Raw genomic sequence first — 20,732 nt, forward strand, 5'->3', positions numbered from 1 at the left:
ATTCAACATTTACCAGTATAACACTTTCTAACACATTCCCCTCAATTCAGAAATACCCAATAACTTATATAACTTAAAATAGCCAACTTACCCAAATTTTTGGATGGTACCCAAATACTCCAAATCAAAATTCTGATCCAGTAGCATTGTAAAGAATATTCCCAAAAGTAACGTGGCAGTTTTCGTTCTTCGAATTGACGAGAATCGAAATCGAAAACCTAGAGATAAGGAGAGATGAACGGATTTTAGAGAGAGAAAGAAGTTTTGCATGCCAATTTCTCGTTGAATTTCGAATTTGTGATATTGATAGAATGTGGCCTAGTCGACGAGCCACTTCACTTCGTCGACGAGTCTAAAAAGGGAGTTTGTCGACAAACTTGTAACCTTCGTTGACGAACTTCAGGTTCTGATATAATCCCTCTCGGTTTCTTTTCGTCGACGAAACACGTGTCCTAATCGATGTTCCCAAGAGACCACTCGTTGACGAATATTCCATGCTCGTCGATGAGTTCCTGCCGAGCCCCATTGAAAAATCCCTTTTTCTCTCTTTTCCTTTATTATCTAATTGCTATAATTCTCTAGGTCTCTAAGCTTTAGTTTCTTATATATTCAATAACATTAGTTGTAGTATTGGTGTTTGACACAAGTGGGGTGCCCGACACAACAATGTTTGTCAAGGCTTGAAAAAAAAAATAAAATCGTACAACAATTCCTAATTCAAGAAAAGTAATTTATAAGCCTAGGAGTGTGAGACAATTGATGGAACATATTACATATGATGTACACTTAAATCGAAAGTCAATAATAAAACCATTGCATAAAGTCAATAAGCAAAATTGAGATTTTGGAAAATTGAGATTTTGCAAAATATATGCAAGTGATTAGTCTTTAATGGCTTGAAATATAGAGATTAAATTTGAGAAAGTTTGTCTAAAAAATTTTAACATAAAAGCAAAACTTCAACCTTTTCTCTGTATTATTTTCTTAATTTCTTTTTTATTTTTTTGCCATTAGAGTTGGGAAAAGTGATTTGCACCCTCTCATTAATTATTTTATCGATCCACATATTTTATTTGTACAGAATTAAAGTTCATAATCCAATATAAATATTTTCAAAACTATTTTTCATAGGAAGTCCAGAGTAAGCTGGGTCGGGTCGGTATGAAGACCCCTAACCAAAACATATCATTTAGGGATATACTGATAATAACATTTTATAAAAATTTATAATAACATTTTATAAAAATTTATTTTTAGCTCCTCCCCCCAACAACGCCCGGAGCAGGTCGCTTTAATTCCGCGCATTCATACCTTTCCTCGCCGAAGAATCCCAACATAAATATAGGATTTCAAGCATCCAACGTCGGGCTTCTAGCCTCCTGTCGTCCCAGAAAAAATCTGCCAATCTTCTCAAGGTACTTCTGTCCTTGTCCCCTCCCTATCACTCCTTCCCTTTTCGGTTCTTTACTTAAATTCTTTGGAAGGTTCTGATCACGGTGAAATCTGATCATCTCAAATGGGTCTTCTTAATTTGATTGATCCATTGATGTTATCGATTAGATCCTTGCTTATTTATTTATTTAATTGTTACTCGAATATGGTTTATTCCTTTGAATTGTGTTACCTTCTGGGTTGGAACTGGTGGCTTAATGTTTTTGATCGTTTATGGAATAGCAAACTCTCTTCTTCAATGGGGTTTACTTCGTTATATTTTTCTCATTCCTTGATTGTCGAGGGAATGATCCCTTCCCTTGATTTTGAAGGGACTCCTACGGGAAATCAAATTCTAAAGGAAATCTTTTGATAATTTTATTTTCTTTTAAGCGGAGTTTGGGGAAAAATCTTTGAAGGTGTAAGAATTATCGCTCTCGCAAATCAATGGGGGAGCATTTTTTATTATAATAATTAATTTTTTATTTTTATTTTTATTTTGATTCATCACATTCTTTGCTTTGTAGATGTACTCTAGATACTGGAAAAATTGTTTTCGTTCTAATAAAATATGATCGTAAGCGGAAGGATTGAGTTATTTGGAAAGGGTGTCAGTTGGTTGCCTTATCAATCACCAGTTTACAGTGCATGCTAATGGGGTTGGGTAGTTTGGTTCCATATATGTTCGGTTTCATCAGTTTGTTTGCTCAATGACTCTGCTCGCACTTCTACTGACTTAATTTTTTTTTTTTCCCACTATTGTTTTTATTTTGCAGGTGATCAAATTTATTGGGCCTGTTTTTACAAGGCACTCAATATCCCTCAACCAGAGAGGGGGTTCTGGCGTGCAGAATCACTGATGCACTGTGACTTCTGCGGGCATAGCATCCTTTCTCATTCTACATTCATCTTCATCTTCATCTTCTTGTTGGCGCAGTGAGATATTTCATGATGCATCTGTTTAGAACTTTTGATTTTTGTCAATGAGATAGGAGAAATACTGAGGAGAGTTTCAAGTGAAGGCAAACTTGTCATAATGGGAGCTGTTTGTTGCTGTTTGACTACTGCGGACTTCGAAGATTATATAAATCCAAACAGTTCTGTGTATAGAAACTGTGTGTGTCTTGGTTGCTTTGTTCAGAATTTCTTATATGTGGTATATGCTCTATAGCCATGTTACTAGTCTCTTTTTTTGGCGTTGTTCTAATGTTACTAGTTCCATCTAATGCAGTTTGGTTTCTATTATATTATATGCCTGGCTTATAGAGAATTTATTGTCGAACCTTAAGGTAGTGTTTGGGAGCATAGATTTCAAGCATTGGATTTGAATTTTTGTGGATTTGGGTGAAACTCAACAAGTTTGCATTGTGTTTTGTCCAAATGTACACAAATCCAAATCCAAGACTTGAAATCTAAGCTCCCAAATGCAGGGTAAATGAATTTATTGTCAAACTTATTGCTGTTGTTGTTTTCTGTAACAATAATTTTTTTTTTTCTAAATTCCTTTGAAACTATAAACTATTTTAACTTGCTAAATACTTTTGAATCTTGCATATCCATTTCAAGTTTGATATTCAAGCTAGGGAGGAGAGAGATGCAATGAGTCTGCTGCAGCCTCAAAGGTTGAAAAATTGACCCTGTAGTATATTTTTATGGACTTATATTAAATGCGATAGGGTCCTCTATTGTAAATTCTAAAAACTAAGATGGAGATAGCTGTGACTCAACAATAAATAAATAGGTATTTATACATGTGAATATTATAGAATATAGAATACATATTTCAACATTTTTACTTAAGCCATTTTCCTTTTAATCATCCTTTAAATAACCTTTGTTTAGCATTACTATTTAATTTCAGAAGAAATGCTCAAGTTTTGATAATTTATGTAAAAACCCAATACTCACACAGGCATGTGCAACTTTATTCTTTCCTATACTAAAAGATAATGTTCAGGTCTAGTTTTTCCATTGTATATTCAATCAAAAAAGGCGACACTTTCTGCAGATGGTTGGGGTGCAAATAATTGACCTTAAATTCTGTATTCTTCCAGGACTCATCAGTGGTGAAGTTATGCGTGTAAAGTATGACATGCTTGAACATGACCTATCTAAGAAGTGCTGATGCTATTTACTGCCCAGATATTGTATTTGGCACATATACCTGGTTTGATAATATCTATTAGCTAGGGTAACAAAAAAATAGGGCAGGGAATACATTTATTTTACATGAAATTCTTGGATCTCTTTACTTGGGTGGTTGGAATAAAGGGAAGTCTGTTTGACAATGTTTCAGCTTATTATCTCCAGTTTAGCTATCTCTGTTAGAACTCATCGATCTTGGTTTGTGGGTCAAGCATAAGTCTAGATCCATTAGCTGCAATGAAGCATTTATTTACGATGCAAAATTCTGAATTGTACTTTTAAACATTACATGGAATTTCAACTTGTGTTTTTTCTTCTCTTTTCTTTCTTTTCTTTGTAGTATACATCATTATTTCGAAGAGGGGAAGTACATGCCATCCCTTCATCCATTCAGGGGGCAGCATCTGTGACTTCCACAGCATCATTTCAGAACTCTCTAACTGACACGTATCACTCTCCTCCAAGACCCCTGCCTTACGATGCCGACCCAAGATATTTTCGGTTGCAGCAGGATGGACTGGTTTCAAGACGTGAGAAGGGCTCAAGTCATTCTCATGAGGAATCAGAACCACTGAGAAGTGGTAATGATGCTGATTCAGAATCTTTGAGTGCAGGAGACAAATGGAATGAGTCTACTTGTCAAGAAGGATCCAAAGAAAACCAATCCAGGTCGTCATTGAAACTCTTGTCGGCTAAAACAACCACGGAGGTTGGGCTTTTTTATTCATCAACTGAAGATGAGGATGTCTGTCCAACATGTCTTGAAGGTAAAATTAACTATGCTAATCTGCATGTGTATTCATTGTCACAAATGCACGCCAATACATGTCAACTGGCTGGACCTGATTGGACCCTTTAATCTAATTTTGTTTGCTCCTGGTGCATGCAGAACAACACATGTATTATATGTTGTTCTGGAGTGACCAACCATTGGATAAATACCCTTTTTCCACATTCTATTTTTCCTTCATAATATTATTTGGAAAATTGTGTGTTACACTACTCACAATGCTCACCTTGTATTAAGAACATTTTGGACACTTACTTTCATAGCTAGAAAATGAGGCACAAATACAGAGGGACTGCTGTTCCACTGCCAAGAAGGCTGTGGGGCCAATGTTGATCAAATTTGATCTATCATAATCAAGGCCATTCAACTTTAACTACCCAAAGAAATTGGCAATATAATTTTCTGGCAATATAATTTTCTTTGACTTGAGCTTTTTACAATTCAATCCCATATAGAGCATACCCAGTTTGATTGTGAAGTGGTCCATATGGTAAAAGGCCAAAGCTTCCATTTAGCTCAATGGAGGGAGAAAAGAACTATTTTTGGAGCTGGGAAGGAAAGGCATAGTGAATGATAGGACAAAGGTTTCACACTGCTTTTAACTGCTTCCCTGAAGCTCTTGCACTTGCCCTAAATTGGGCCCATAAGCTTCGAAGACAAGCTCCAGTGCTGAAAAGCAGCATGGGCAATGAATGCTATCTTAATTGGGATTGGGAGTCTCTATCCAACTCGTAAGTAGATGTAGGATATTGTAGATTTTGATGCATTTTAGCATCAATAGGTTGATGTGTAAAATGTGCTCATGGAAGGTTAGAATTTGTAAATGTAAATTCTTATTGTTTCTATTTTCCTATGTGTGCAGAATATTCTCCAGAAAACCCTAAGATAATAACAAAATGCACTCACCATTTCCATCTTGCTTGCATATATGAATGGATGGAGAGAAGCGAAAGCTGCCCTGTCTGTGGGAAGGTAACATTTAACATCTTCACTTTATGATTGCTTTTTCAATTTTCAAGATTATACATCAGTTGGTACATCATACACTGGTCCAGGAAATTGTTCTCCTGTCACTCTGCACGGGTTGGGGGCCAGGGATAGGGACTGGAATCCGTGGTTGATGTATTTTTACCCACAACCAATACTACAACATTTCAAAAGAAAAAACAAAGAATTAATATTAGTCCTTTATTTCACATTTTAACTAGCTTTGTACCCATGCCTTACGCAGGTATTATATGACATACTTTCAAACAGTATGATTAAATATAATTGATCAATAGAAAATTAATTTACATCATCTTTTAATACCCAAAAAGGTTTCAAACTGTTTGACATATTTTAATATCTTATGCTCGCAAATTTTTTTTTTCTTTGAAAAAATGCATGTTTAGGCTCCTTCCCTGGGTCCACTAGTTGACCATATTGACTCAAATTTACTCAGATGGTGTTTGGAAGCATGGATTTTAAGCCTTAGATTTGGATTTATGTGGATTTGAAATGAAACTCAATACAATTTTATACCAAGTTTTGTCCAAATTCACATAAAATCTAAATCCAAGGCCTAAAGTCCATGCTCCCAAATGTATGGTCAGTGTTTTTGGTGTTGTATGACCCAGAATTCCTCACTTCCAGGATATTTGTTTTACAGTTCTCTTGCCTTTTTTGGTAGGCAACACAAGACAAGCAGCACGAAAAAAGTTAATTTTTGCAAAAGAAAGTAACAGGAAAAAGTCCAGAAAAGCTCCTTGTGTGAATCAGATGGCCACATCTTCTTTGCCTGCATCAGGTTAAGATGCCAACAGATACTAAAGTTTGTGTTGGATGCATTTCTGGCCTCCCAAAGGACTGCCCCCTTTATGGCTCTTTTAGGATATGTTTGGAAACATGGATTTTAGGCCCTTGGATTTGAATTTTTGTGGATTTGTTCAAATCTCAGTACGATTTTGTATTGCATTTTCTGAAGACACAAAAACTGAAATCCAAGGTCCAAATTCCAGCTCCAAAACATGGGGTTAATATTTTAATGAGATGGTTGTCAAATTGAGAGTTGTATAGTGAATTGAAATCCCAGTTTCGGGATTGAGAATTAGTAATTGAATTAAGTTCTAAGATTTGGTATAGTTTTCCAAAATCAGTTCCAAATGACATGCATCTATTTACTATGTACAAAATACATTGAAAATTGAAATATTTGGAAATATGGATTTATTTTAAAAGCTTAAGGGTTGAGACAACTAAGATATAATAAAAATACAGGCAAGAATCAATGAAAATTACTAAAAATCTGAACTTCATTTAAAAATCATATTTTATGTTTGTATGTTCTATGTAAGAACTAGAAAACAAGAAATACTTGTACAAAACCAATAAACCACCCTAGCCAATCAGTACTATGGCAGAACATCCCTTTCTTCTCAATGACTGAACAGTGTTCTGCTCAAGAGTAGAGCCTGCAGAGACAAAGCCTGGAATTTAGGTTTGTTTAAAATACCTGAATGGAAGGCTTAACATAATGATTTTCATTTTTTTTTTGTATTTCTTTTGGAAATGTGACTTCTGTGAATCGATTGAATATATTGACTTGATATTGATTCACATGCAAGTTAATCACATATCTCTCTTCAATTACCCTATGCGATTCAACTTGTGTGGTGTTGAATCAATTCGAATTGTGAATTGTATGATTTTAAGAACTTTGGTTGTAGCCCTTAAAGAAGTTGGATCTTTGTCTCAGAAAATTGCATCTAAAACTACAGGAACCCCAAATCAATCAGTCAAATCACAGTGTATGCTAATCTGTTGGAATATGGTTATGTCCTTTATACCGGAGCAGGCTCTGTTACACCATATACAACCATATGCAGCCATCTTCATTAAATATTTTTTGATTGTAGTACTATGGTGCATATTTTTAAAGGTCATTGTTTCAGTTGCAATCTTTCTAGTGTCCTGAATTCTATCAACAAAAGCAGCCCACACATCTTTAATTCTTGCATGAAACCACTGACATCAAAATGGCATTTGATGGAGGATGAAGCTTTGCAAACTTTATTGTTATTCCATTGTCTTGTTCTTGCCGTGCAGGTAATTGTCATTGGGTTAGTCTTGCTTTCCTTAAAACAACAAGTTCGTATTTAGTCAGCCATAAATGCCAAAGGACAGCTGCTACAGAAGAAATGAAGAAATTAAAGATCTCTTTGTTCCTATAATTCTGCATGATTGAAGAAGCTATTCAATAATCTTCTGGATCAGTCTGGATATTAGAAACTCAAAGGCAACTTGGACTCAAACCATACTTTTCTGCCTGGTGGATGTGTGCGGAAAAATATTCAGTGGATTCCTCCTTTAAAGAGCGAACCTTCTACTCCCAAGTTGAGATGTTGCCACCTCAAATGTTATCTAAGGGGGGAAAACTGATTTGGCTGTATACATACCATTCTAACTAAATTTCCAAATTATTTTATAACAACAAAATAAAGCAAAACCAAGCCTTTGTCCCACTAAGTAGGGTCGGCTATATGAATCCTTTTCCGCCAATTTATGCGATCATAAACCATTTCTTTTGATAGATTCAAGGATATTAAATCCTTACTTACTATCTCCTCCTAAGTTATTTTAGGTTTACCCCTACCCCTTCTACTGCCCCCCACAGTAACTGAGTCACTCTTCCTCACAGGTGCACTATGTGGCTTATGTTGCAAGTGTCCATACCATCTGAGTCGTCCTTCCCTTATCTTATCTTCTATAGGAGCTACACCTAACTTACCACGAATATGTTCATTCCTTAATTTATCTTTCAATGTTATAAGCGGACCCTAATAAATAGAAATGGTGTTTTGCTAGTATATGACTTATTGGTTCTGGACAAGCCGTCTAACTTCGTATTTTTCGATTTAGCATGGTGGTAAAGAGTGTAGAAACAACATTGACGTCAGGCATATAATATGGTGTGCAGGAATGAGCTGAAATTTCTGAGACAGCGATTGAAGATCTATCTTCCACTTGCTACTATAGATATTGGCAGGGGAGGTACCTTCTGTGGAGACTATAGAATGCTTTTTGGTCCTCAAGAATGCTACTTCCTTTCAGCTGGTAAAATTTAGAGCCTCTAGAATATTTTGTTAGCAAAACTGTAGCCCCAAGTAGAATTGGGATGCTGGTGAAATCTTCATTGCCAGTCTGTTGAAAACCCTGATTACCCTTGAGATTTCCTATGATATACAACATCCCAACTTAATGTAATTTTTAACATCCAATGAGTTATTATGCTAAATTTGGAAAATAATATTATCAAGTTCCTTACTTGAGTAAGAAAAGGTAGTTTTAAAGCTTCTCATAATATAACTGGAAGGGTTTGGAGAGGTGGCTCTATACAGATTACAGTCACCTCTGCCTGCCTGAGAAGGCAGCTTGGATTTCCATCTTGAAGCTTCCTCTCAGTTCTATGGAGACAGATGACATGTCTTTGTGCCAATTAATTGGAATACCTACGCATTTCTATTTTTAAAACCATATAAAACCAGAGAGACATCTGACTTGCCTTTCTTTGGAACACCCAGGTATTCCCTAGGTTCTTTGGCCCATTTTCATTGGTTAAAAGTTGGAGCTTCTAGAATATTTTGTAAGCAAAACTATAGCCCCATACTGTAGCCCAAGCATTTGGAATTCTAGATATAGAGATTGAGTGGCCATCCCTTCCTTGGGGATGTCGGGGGGTTAAATTATGTTGTAGGACACAACGTATCCTCAGTTTTGCTAGAGCTTTGGGGGTTCGGAGAGTGGCGGTTTGTGTTGATTTGTGGCCATTAAGGGGTGCTAGGGTCTGTAGCAGTATGAGGAGGTTTGACTTCTTGATTAGATTGTGAGCTTAGGGATATTCCTTTAAACAATGCCTGTTTTACCTGGTTGGTTTGGGGATAGGCAGGCTACGTTCCATATTGATAGATTATTGTTCACCATCAAATGAGAAGATGTGTTTTTTTTCAAATGCAGTGCAAGGGGCCCTTGTATAGCCTGCTTCTAACCATCAACCTGTGCTTTTGGACTCTATTCCAGTGCAGTGGGGCCCTACCCCTTTTATATTTGAAAATATGTGGTTGACACACCCTTGTTCAGGGACTCTGTGCGGTGGGGAATGTCTTAAATTGATGAAAACATTGAAGTGTGTCCAGAGGAAGTTGAAACGTTGGAACAAAGAGGTTTTTGGGAACATTAAAGATTTAAAGAATACCATATTCTTTGAAATGGTGGGATTGGATGGGTTGGAGGATTGTGGCTTATTAGATGAGGAGGTTAGGGCTGGAAGGGCTACTGTTTGCAATGATTTGGAGGTGTTGTTATTAAGAGAAGACATGAGCTGGCATTAGAAATCTAGGTGATGTGAGAGAGGGACACTATAAGTTTGGTTGTTTTTTTTTTCCATATGGGGTGGCTAGTTAAAGGACGAGGTGAGGGCTTATATAAAATGGAACTGGATTCAAGGAGCACCGTGAGGGGCCATAAAGAGATTGGAGATGAGATCAACAGCTTATACTAGCATCTGCATGCATTAGAGTACCCACATAGCTTGATGTTAGGGGGTACTGCTTGGAGTCCTATTGAGACAAGATCAGCTTGAGAGGCCTTTAAAAGTTGAAGAAATTAAAGAAGAACTGTGTTTAAGGTGAGCAGGGGGAAAGCTCTTGGTCCTGATGGCTTCACAATGTCCTTCTTTTAGGATGGTTGGGAACTGCTAATGAGGACATTTTGAGGTTTTTTGAAGAATTTCATCACTCATTCTTAGAAGGGGGAGGCAACAAGGGTGAGAGATTTAGGCATATTATTTTGGTCACTACCATAAGATTCTTTTAGAAGTCTTGTATAAAAGATGGTATGACGACCATGGTTGAGCTTTCATTAAATATAGACAAATCCTTGATGCTATGTTGGTTGCTAATGAGGTGGTTGAGGACGCGAGGAGTAGAAGGGGAGTTATCCTTATTCTGGATTTTGACAAAGCTTGTGATATGGGGACCTAGGGTTTTCTAGATAAAGTGGTGGTTAGGAAATGTTTTGGGACATGTGGATCAAGTACTGTTTGAGTTCGAGCCATTTCTTGATTATTGTTAATGGTTAATGGTGAGCCAAGAGAATGGTTTAGAGCTTCTAGGGGTTCAGGCAAGGGATCCCCATATTTTTTTAGTGGTGGATGCTTTGAGTAGATGGAGGTGGGGCGATTAGGGGTTTATTAGTTGGGAGGAAGGAGGTGGAGGTGTCCCATCCCTACTTTGCTGATGATAGTATTTTGTTTCTCAAGGACAGTATTGCAAAATCCAAAAGTGATCACTTTGTTGAAAATTTTCAAAAATACTTCGAAATTAAATTCACCTTGTATAAGAGTGAAGTGACAGGCATTAGTATGAGGGGTAGGGAGTTAGGGAGGTTTAAGGTATTGGCAGGTTATGTCTCCTTGAATTTGCAATTTTCCTGTCTTGGTATCCCCCTTAAGAGGCAATCCTAATTCCATGACCTTTTGAAAGCCTATGATTGAGGGGTTGGTAGGAGGTTGGAGGGGTGGAAGAGGGTGTACTTATCTTTTGGAGCTTGTATTACTGTCGTTGATTCCTCCCTCTCCGACATGTACTGATGCACAGTTATGCATTTCTCTTTTTAGAGTTCCAAATACTGTTGCTAGGATTCTGGAGAGGTTGATTTGCAACTTTCATTGATATAGTTTTGGGGAAAATAAAAGAGATCACTGGGTTAGTTGGGAGATTGTTAGGAGACCCAGATCAGAAGGAGCCTTGGGAATATGGTTTCCAAAAATCTCTACCTAATTGGAAAATGGTTGTGGAGGTGTTCATTAGACGTTAATTCCCTATGGTACAAGGTGAATCGGTGATATAAAGTATGGGGCCTATTGGAATGGGTTGGACACTAGAGGAAATGGTATTGTTTCTCATGCAAGCCCCTGGCAGTTTCCAGTTTGCCTTATTTTTCCCCTCTCATCCATTTTAGAGTGGGTAACAGCAACAGGGTTTGATTTTGGGGGGACGTTTGTGTTGGCGAGAGTTTGTTAGAGTTGATGGTGCCCTGTCTTTTTTAAGATTTCCACTCTAAACAATGCACCTATCAGCTCTTCCTCTTTCTACTGCGTGCACATGGGTGTTTTTTTTTTTTTGGGTACTTTTTTTTCGGATTTCGTTTTTTAGAAATCTCAATGAAAGAGAGATTGATGTGCTCATTGCCATGCTTAAGTTGCGGAGCCTTTTGTAATATGGGTGACTATAAAGTTTGGGAAGGATTTTTGTCCGTTGTGTTCTCCGCCAAATTCTTTTCCCTTTACCTCCTTAAAACTCCTTCCTCCAATTTTTTCCTAGTCATTTTTCTGAATGACATCATTTGGAAGGCTAAGGTTCCTTTGAAGATCAGGACGTTCATTTGGATTGCATCTCTATGAGCAGCTTAGTACGCATGACCTACTTCAGTGCAAAATCCTCTTAAAGGTCATGAGCCCCGTGTGTCATGAGTCCAATTAAAACAAACACACACCTCTTCCTTCATTGCTAGGTGGGAACTATCTTTGCTGCACTCTCTTCTCGTGTTTTGGAGAAGCTTCGGTGGCTATGCAATCACGGAAGATTTCCTGCAACTGAGTGTTTGGGTTTGTGCCAAATCCAAAAATGGGAGAGCTTTATGGAGATGTGTGGTTTGAATTTTTTTTTTTGCTCTGTGGACCTTTTAGAATGTGAGAAATTCAAGAATATTCAGAGTCTGCATAACTTTTCCTAATTTGTTATGTTAGAGTTCTGTTCCTTGTCTCTTTTGGAGCTCATTCTTTTGGGTTTTTCTGGGGGATATTGCTGACCGGTCTGCAAAGGGATTGGAAAGCAGCTCTTTTGCACTTGTTTGTATATTTTCTTTTGTTTCTTTGGAAGACATCTTGTTATCCTCTCTTTGTTCTTTGTTCTGTTAATATATTTTCTCATTCCAGAACTGTAGCCCATGTTGAACTGGGATCCCGGTAAAGTCTCCAAGCTTGTTTGCCCAACAGAGCTTGGTTAAATGCCAATGTCTTTTGAGAACTTTGACCTCCTTTGAGATTTACTAGGAAATAAGGCATCCTAAATGTCATTTTTTTCATCCAGGGACTGACTCTGCTAAAATTGATGAGTACTACTATCAAGTTCCTTACATAAGTAATAAGATAGTATAAATTATCTCATAATACAAACTGAAGGGATTGGAGAGAGCTTCATACAAGATTAAAGTCACCTTTGCGTGCCTGAGAAAGCAGCTTGGATTTTCATCCTTGAAGCTTTCTTTCCATTCTTATAGGACGGCCGACATTTCTTGCTGCCAATTCATTGGAAAATTCAGGTATTTCTCCTTTAAAAACCAGAGAGAGCAGACTTGTCTTTCATTGGAGCACACAGAATTTCCAAGGTTCAACCCTTCTTCATTTTTATTGGACCTATAGAACGTCCATTGAAACGTTTGAGTGGTGTTGGGCTGAACAAGACAATGGATTTTGCAAGGTTAATTAGCTGGCCCACTACCCTTTTCATAGGTATCCAAGTCAGTTGAATAAGGAACTGTTTTGACTTTGTAAAAGAAAAAAGCATCATCAGCAAACATGTGATGATTTATTCTGAGATCATTTCTGGAGATAGTAGCACCTGAGCAAGCTTGAGGAAAGTTCACTCTAGAAATGAGCAGAGGTGAAGTATTTGCGCAATGAAAATATAAGGGGAAAGATATCGTAGGTCAGAGTTTTGAAAGGCTACCTCTAACCAGGATCTAGAAAGATACCATGGAGACATGCTGCATAATTAGCTGAATCAAATGTGAGCCCCAGCTTATCAAAAACCCATCCAATAAAAGACACTCAAAAACTATCATATGCTTTGTTCATGAATGTTTCTTGGTTTCTTGCATTTAATGTATTCCAAAAACTTATGGGCTACGTAAGTGTTGTTGGTAACATGTCTCCACAGAACAAAGCTATATTGGAAAGATGAAATCGAAGAGTTCAAGGTGGGCTTAAGATGGCTACCAATGGCTTTAGAGATGATTTTATGGAGCATGTTGTGTCAGCTAATTGGCCTATAGTTGAAAACAAATTTGAGATTGCCTTTATTTTTTTATTTTTTTTCTCCTTTCTGGATCAATATTAAGAATGTCCTGTTGAGCTCTTTGAGTATGAAGCCAGACGTGACCCAGGGGTTTGAGGGCTCCAATCTGGAAATGGAATCCTTCTCTTTGGCAGCAAAAGACTTTTCTAAGTAATACCTAATTTCAATGGAAATTGAAGGCAAGAAAGTCCATTTGGCTAATCAACGAACTCGTTCTGTCTTTAGTCAGCACTACTTGTGTGTAGTCTTCTTTAAAGAATTGGACAAACAGATTATTGATTTCCTCATCCCCATTCTTGGGCCTTAAATGTGATTCCAACTGCCACATTTGATTGCCGTTAGGTGAGGGTGGGTATTTCTATCCTCTTCAAGGAACCAGTTAACTATTGCCATATGCACTCAATGTTCTCAACTTAAATCTCAGCTCCTGGTCTTGAAGACAAAAATTGTGGTCTTTTATATGGTTGTTGATATGTTCCAATTCTGCTCTGGTTGCTGCAACCTACACCTGTCGGTTTCTCAAATCATGCTTGTTCCGCTCTTTCATTGATCCCTAACTAGCTATAATTTGAGCGCAGTTTTGTAGAAGGAACCTTGTGTAGGTTGTTCACAAGCTTGTTGAATAACCTCTCTACATTGATGATGTTTGACTCACTTGAAAAATGAGCAGTTCGGAAGCTATCCCTAGTATAGGAGTTTAGTTGTATAATAATCTGCCCAAAGGCCAGATCGTCTCCTCAGGGAATGCAGTTTAATTTCAAATTTCATGTAATCCCAAAGAAAATAAGAAAATAAATTTTTACTGAACACAGTTTAGATTTGGGTTTTCTAGGATGTTTGAAATTTCTTTTGACGAATTAAAGCAACGTGAAATTTAAACTATGAATCTTAACACACACTAAATTTAACAACAAAAAACATAAATCCTACGCTTAATGAGCTAGGCAAGAATTAAAACCCACGTTTGAACTTTGGAAAAATTTAAAGATGATGACTTTAAGCAAAAACTTAAGCACGCAATTAAAAAACTCAATCAATCACAAATTCAAACAAAAACCAATTTTAACGCAATCAAGAATGTAAACCAAAATTAATTCTTAACAACTAAACACGATAAAAATTCGGACTTTAATTAAACGAACTTAATTTAAATAGAACCTAACAAAATATAATTTCTAAAGAAGATTTTTTTTCTTTAGAGATCAAACTGAACTTTAACGATGCAAAATAAAGCAAGCAAAAATTAACTCTAACAATAATGCTAAAAAAGAAGAGAAATAAAATAAGTTAACTTTAATAATAATAACCCAACATGAATTTAAAAGCTTAAAACTTTAATTGAAACTCTATAAAAAATTAACAATTTTCATTCAAGTATTTAAAAACAAGAATAAAGAGAGAGAGAGAGAGAGGCGTAGCCATATGGGAGAAAGGAGCTGCTGTTGCTGCTGCTCACCTCCTCCAGCCCCAGCCTGCTCCTGCCCCCAAAAAGAAACTAAAGAAAAGCTAGCTAAACCTACCAACTAATATATATATATTCTATGTTGGCTTTTCAACTCGACAAAGAAGACTCTCAAGCACAATTGAAGACCCAGTGCATGGCAAGGGCTGCCATCACGTGGTCACATAACTTTTTTTTTTTTTCTTTCTTTCTTTTGTTCACACATAGTCGGTTCTGCACTTTCAAGCCTGATTTTGACCTTCTTACAACCTGTAGCTCTCAAAACTCAAAACATGAAGGTTGTAGAGAATTTCTTCAGCTTTCCAGAGAATTTTGAATCATCTCGATCGGAGCTCGGACGAGAAAGTTACACCCATATTACGGAGTAATGTCGAAATAGTCCATAAAAACAGCATATGGTAACTTCACGTCTGGTTTCGACCTTGATGCAGTCAGTATCTCTCAAAACGCAAAACATGAAAGTTGTAGAGGATTCTCTTAACTTTTTACAGCATTTTGAATCGTTTGAATCTAAGGTCGGATGATAGAATTACGCACAAATTACGAAAATAGTGTCGAAAACGGCCTCTCTTGCGTGCATGGCTCGGCTTTTGAAAATTATCCTTTAAATGTCCATGAAAATCCCGGATGCTCATGGTCTTGATTTGGACTCCACCTCACGTACACGACATCTCTTCATGCTCACGACGCGCGTGCATTCTAATCTCGGATTTAATTTTCAGAATTTTTCCTGCAATAATAAAATACAAAAATCCGTAAATTATTGAATAAAATTTCAAATATTATAAATTGGGTGCAATGTTAAAATATTGGACATGATTAGGCATTTAATTAAAATTATAATCCTTAACACATGAATTTAAAAGCCTAATTACGCAATTTTGACGCGTAATCAATGTTCTAGCCATGTTCTTTCATATTGTTAAGGTCTTCTTCCTGCTGGTACAAACTCCTCCAACTGAAATGACATCGGCAAAGTCCCAGATAGATGAGTGATGTAAGAGAATTATTGCTGCAACTGTGCATTACAGAATTCTGTATGTAACTTCTCCCAAACACAGTCAGAGTCTCTCCTATTGTTTGTCCATGTTACTTTTGAGTTCCACAACTTCTTACATGCGTCACTTCCTGATAAGCTTGAGAGTTGGAAGAGAGGTCATCTGCTTAATTGATTACTTGATTGAAGTCACCCAGGGGTAAGCGGTTCGTCTTGACCATTCTATGAATTTTCCCTGCAGGATCCCATGCTGAGATTGATCAGGAAAAGGGATAACTATAAACTATTGTCATCCATGGGAATTGAGTTCCATGACTCCTTATCTGTGTTACTTCCTAACAAGCTTGAAGAGTTGAGAACTCATGTTCTTAATAGATTACTTAATTGAAGTCGCCCAGGAATAACCATGGTTCCTCAAATTTTCTTTACCATTCCCTGGATTTGCCCCGTAGGATCCCACACTGGGTTTGTTCAGGAAAACTGAAAATCGTGTACTAGAGAAATTGATCCAAAACACTTGTTTCAGTCAAAGCATCTGAGAAGTATCCAGTTCTGTTGAATCTCATGGGCCATCATTCTTTTATGTTTTCTTGAAATATCTTCTATTGACATATCTGTTTATATTTTTTTCAATATTTCTAAACATGGTGCTGTTCCCATTTACAGTTTATCAGTGGTTAGAGAAATACTGATGTTATAATCAACATAATGTTCTGTTAGGATGCTTTGTCCAGTTAGGAATAGTGTTGCTTGATTTAGCCATCTGCAATCTGTCTGATCTTGGTCATTTACGTTCGTCCCAATTTACACAAAGAAAAATCCTTTGTTATTTCTCCCCCTAATTGAGCATGTGACAAAAAGCCTCTATATTTCAGTACAGAATGTGCTTTTGGTATTTTCCAAAAGGTTACAATGCTTGTATTTCAGAGTCTTACATTATCCTGTGGAAAGGAATATCATTTTGCTTTGGTGTTGAAATGGGTTATTTGTTTACCATAACTGGCATTTAGATTTACTGGGAATATCAAAGACAAGTTCATCCTCTCTCTCTCTCTCTCTCTAAAATAAAGACATTTTTTGTTTTAACTGTAATGTTGATGACTCCTCTATGCACTACTATCTAGTTCTTCACTTCTCTATTTATTTCTCTGACTTGTTAATATATTCTTTAAGATTTGCTCCATCTTGCCATCAAAGAGGAGCTTGTTAATAAGGAGCGCACACAAATAATTTGTTTCCTTGTCCATTTTTGGTTAATATATCTCTGCAAATTTATTATTTATTGTAGTAAACAATGCATAGATCTTCTTGTGCATTGATGTAATAATGTGAATATCGAGAGGCAAAGTTATATTTTATTTATTTATGTATTAATTTATGTGAAATAAAACTGACAAAATCAATTGGTAGTATGGATGGAAAATATAAATGATGGAACTGCAGGGTTTGGCTTTACAACTTATGATACAGTGCCAACTTAGTGTTCTGCATATTATGTCTGATACGGAACTCCCTGTTGTGGGAGAAACTTTCCTTCCCAATAACCCATTTTGTAAAACACTGGAGTTTCCTTGGTATTGTAGTGAACTCCTGAATTAAGAAAATTCCTTAATATTTTTTTAGAGAATGCAATATCTTTCTAGGAAAAGAGTTTAAGAAGGAACTCCATCTTTAATTGAAATTAGCAAAGCTCTACAATTCTTCCACATGCCATAGTCCATTCTCAATCCACATGATGGCATGAGGAACTCAATTCAGAAAGGTCTCTATTTCAGCCCCCACCCTTTCCCCCCTATCATCTAGCATCACAGACACTTGTCCTTCTTGCACCCATTTTATGTAAAAAAGTATAAACCAACTCCAACAGAGATATGTGAAAGAAGCAAAGTAAGAAAATATGGTTTTCATATTCTTCATCGCTCATTCATTAAATCTATCTTGGGAGCTCTGCTTCTCAATGGTTAGAATTTGATGCCAGGATGTAATGAGGCTGCCCTAGAGAAGAGAAAGACCCTAGGCGGAGCCTTCTCTTTCCAAATACCCCTCCATGAGAAGCTTGTCTGTCCTTCCTATTGAAGAATGGGGTAATAATACGAAACCTCAAATTGGCATTCATCCTGTGGTGTGTTCCCAACTATATCTTCTTCCCTCCTGACTTTTATGTAATAGAGGAGCCTAAAATGATAATCAAATTGCTTCTAGTGGAAAAGGGACACCAAGTCCATGCTTTCCCTCTAAGGCCCATATCTGCAACTCTCAATTGGAGGCTATAGAAGTAACAAATTAGGAAATTGGTTGGTTAGAGAAGTTTCCAAGCCACTCATCCTTCATGAGAAAGAAAATGCTGCCAGTTCTAGTGTCCAATCTGATGTGTTCTACCAGCTCCATCCATTGTCAATAGATTTCCAAAGGCAATGACCATGGGGCTTTATAGGGTGGATGGAAATTCCTCCACCACTGTTCACCCCATGCTTGGCTTCATCTGGCATCCTTCATTTTTTATATTTGAATCATAAAATGCCCTGAGCTACATAGCCATTAGAGCCCTATTGAACTTAGTAATAAATCGAACACAGACCTCTTATTTTGATTGGGAGCATAATCACCCCACCATAAACTTAGATGTTTGAGTTTCTTCCTTCCACTGCCCCAGAAGTTTTTTTTTTGGTTTCATTTCTTTTTAATAAATAGATTGGTCACTTAAGATGGATGAGAAAAGGAGGCTGAAAGTATGTAGAAGGATAGAAAGAGTAGTCTTAAAATAAATATTGCATCATCCTACCAGTAAGCCTGCCTCCACTCAAATTTCCTGGATATGGGATTCCAAATCCTTTGCTCTTTGTGCTTTCCGCTGTGTCTGAGAACATGAACTAACTGAGCACCACCCACGTTACTCCCCAAGTTGATCAGCTTGCTCTTTTTTAAGTTGATGCTTAAACTGGACAGTGGTTCAAACCGAAGAAGAATGCAAATAGGGTGAATAATTGCCTTTTAGGTAGTGGACAGTGCAAAATGATGTACATTTGGATGGACTGGGAAGAAACTAAACAAATACTTTCGCTGGCTGCTTATAGATTGAAGTCATTAGCTTCCAGCCCATGGTTCCAATCCCAAATAATTTCTCTATTCTCTCAGGACTGCACAGAGATTTTGATTGTTTATTAATTTTACATGCAGAAGAAGAGTTACAGTTCTACTTCCATATTAATGTGAAAAAAGATGGGGAATAAATAAATATTTGGCAATTTGACTCTATGTTTGATTTAGACTCTCTCATCTTTTTTAGGTGATGGTATTCGATGAGACGACTGATATTTCTTGAAAGTTATGGGCTGCGGACAAAGCCAGCAACATACAGCAAAAAGAGAGTGAAAACCAAAAAGAGATAGTGTAAAGCCCTTGTGAATATTGCAGGTTTAAAGTAAATATGAAAATGCTTCTTCATTACATTAACACAGGTACTTCCATGTCCACATGATGTGCTATTTTTTTTTTTTCTCCTCTGCTTTATTACTATCCAGCTGGAAACCTTTGTAAGTTCTATCTCCTCTGTACACCGAATGAGAATGGCCTCAGATTTGTTATATTGATTGCTTTGCTTTATACAATGAATTTGGAACGAAGGTACTGTTGAATTTTTTATATATTAGCAGACATGGGCTTGGAGGCACATGATTGTGAATTGGTTCTGGTTTTAACCAGAAAAATATAAGCAAAAAAGTTACCCATTTTTCGTTTTGAATTTTTTTTTTATATACTTGAGACCAGGATCTCACCAAGTAGCGAATAGAGAGCTAGATCGAAGGTAAGAATGCGAAATAATAGAGCAAGAAACACGCACAGAGGAACACGAACAGGGGAATAGATAGTAGGAGAGCAGAACTCCCACAAAAGACACTCAGTTCTCGCTTGCCTCATGCCCTAGCTAAAGCAATTGAAACAACTTTTGGGGAATTAACTTTACCTTCATATCTTTTAATTTTGAAGAAAGAGGGACTATTTTGTATGTTAGTTTTTATAGTATCGTATGATGATGTTAATTTTGCCTTAAAAAAATTGGGACTAAATATCTAAATATCACAGCTTCAGATTTTTTTTTTTACTTTTCGAATTGTGATTACTCTGTCATGCAGTGTATAAAGAAAAAGACGACACATAATATATAGGCCCTTAGATTGGAGCATTGTGGGTTGAATTTTTGTTATTTTTATTTATCAGCATCACATTAATATTATTGTCAAAACCATTCACAAAATTCTTCCTCATAGATGTGATGTATATCACATTCGTTGGATGCCTTCCTCATGTTTATGAATTTGAGGAAGAAAAAATGTTGGTGGTGTTTGTATCAATGAAATTTATAATCTTATTTTGCGCAAAAGAAAATAGTTCACTTGCAAAAGAGGAATTTGTTCTTTACGATGCGCTAGCGTATATGTAGCACGAAACATGTTGAGCTCAATAAATTCACCTCTCTTCCCTCTTTGTCTGTAGCTCTCTAATATTGAATGTAGGAGTAAGAATTTATTTGGTATTCAAGATTAGAATGAAATGAAATGTAATTATTTTTTATAATGTTACGTATTTGTTATATAATTTTTCATTTCATTTTACTATCAATTTATTCTCTTTGTCAATCTATTTTGTTTTTTAGAGCACTAAACATCAAGAAATTAAGGATTATTTCGGGTCCTTCGGGAAAAAAAATTAAATAAATTTGTACATTTAATTTCATATGTAAAAACATTTTTAATTTGTTGTAAAGGTTTAAAATGAGGGGAAAAAGGTGGA

General features: G+C 36.6%; 1 protein-coding gene across 1 annotated transcript; it reads left to right on the forward strand.

Moving 5' to 3' along the window:
* The first annotated feature begins 1,130 nt into the window (after positions 1-1,130).
* On the forward strand, positions 1,131-19,564 carry LOC131157924 (E3 ubiquitin-protein ligase At3g02290-like). Its single transcript, XM_058112396.1, has 5 exons — positions 1,131-1,415; positions 2,208-2,587; positions 3,917-4,343; positions 5,229-5,338; positions 19,228-19,564. Exons 2-5 carry the CDS (start codon positions 2,468-2,470, stop codon positions 19,261-19,263), a joined length of 693 nt encoding a protein of 230 aa, XP_057968379.1. The 5' UTR covers positions 1,131-1,415; positions 2,208-2,467; the 3' UTR covers positions 19,264-19,564.
* Positions 19,565-20,732: the final 1,168 nt, after the last annotated feature.

The sequence above is a fragment of the Malania oleifera genome, chromosome 1, assembly GCF_029873635.1.
Source record: "Malania oleifera isolate guangnan ecotype guangnan chromosome 1, ASM2987363v1, whole genome shotgun sequence".
Classification (NCBI taxonomy): Eukaryota; Viridiplantae; Streptophyta; class Magnoliopsida; order Santalales; family Ximeniaceae; genus Malania; species Malania oleifera.

What these genes read in the sequence shown, in the direction of transcription:
- LOC131157924 (XM_058112396.1), top strand. Translation starts at nt 2,468, where the DNA reads ATGGGAGCTGTTTGTTGCTGTTTGACTACTGCGGACTTCGAAGATTAT. An exon ending in TTCAGAATTTCTTATATGTG is followed by an intron (nt 2,588 to 3,916) that starts GTATATGCTCTA and finishes TTTTCTTTGTAG; the next exon opens with TATACATCATTATTTCGAAG. An exon ending in GCTGCCCTGTCTGTGGGAAG is followed by an intron (nt 5,339 to 19,227) that starts GTAACATTTAAC and finishes CATCTTTTTTAG; the next exon opens with GTGATGGTATTCGATGAGAC.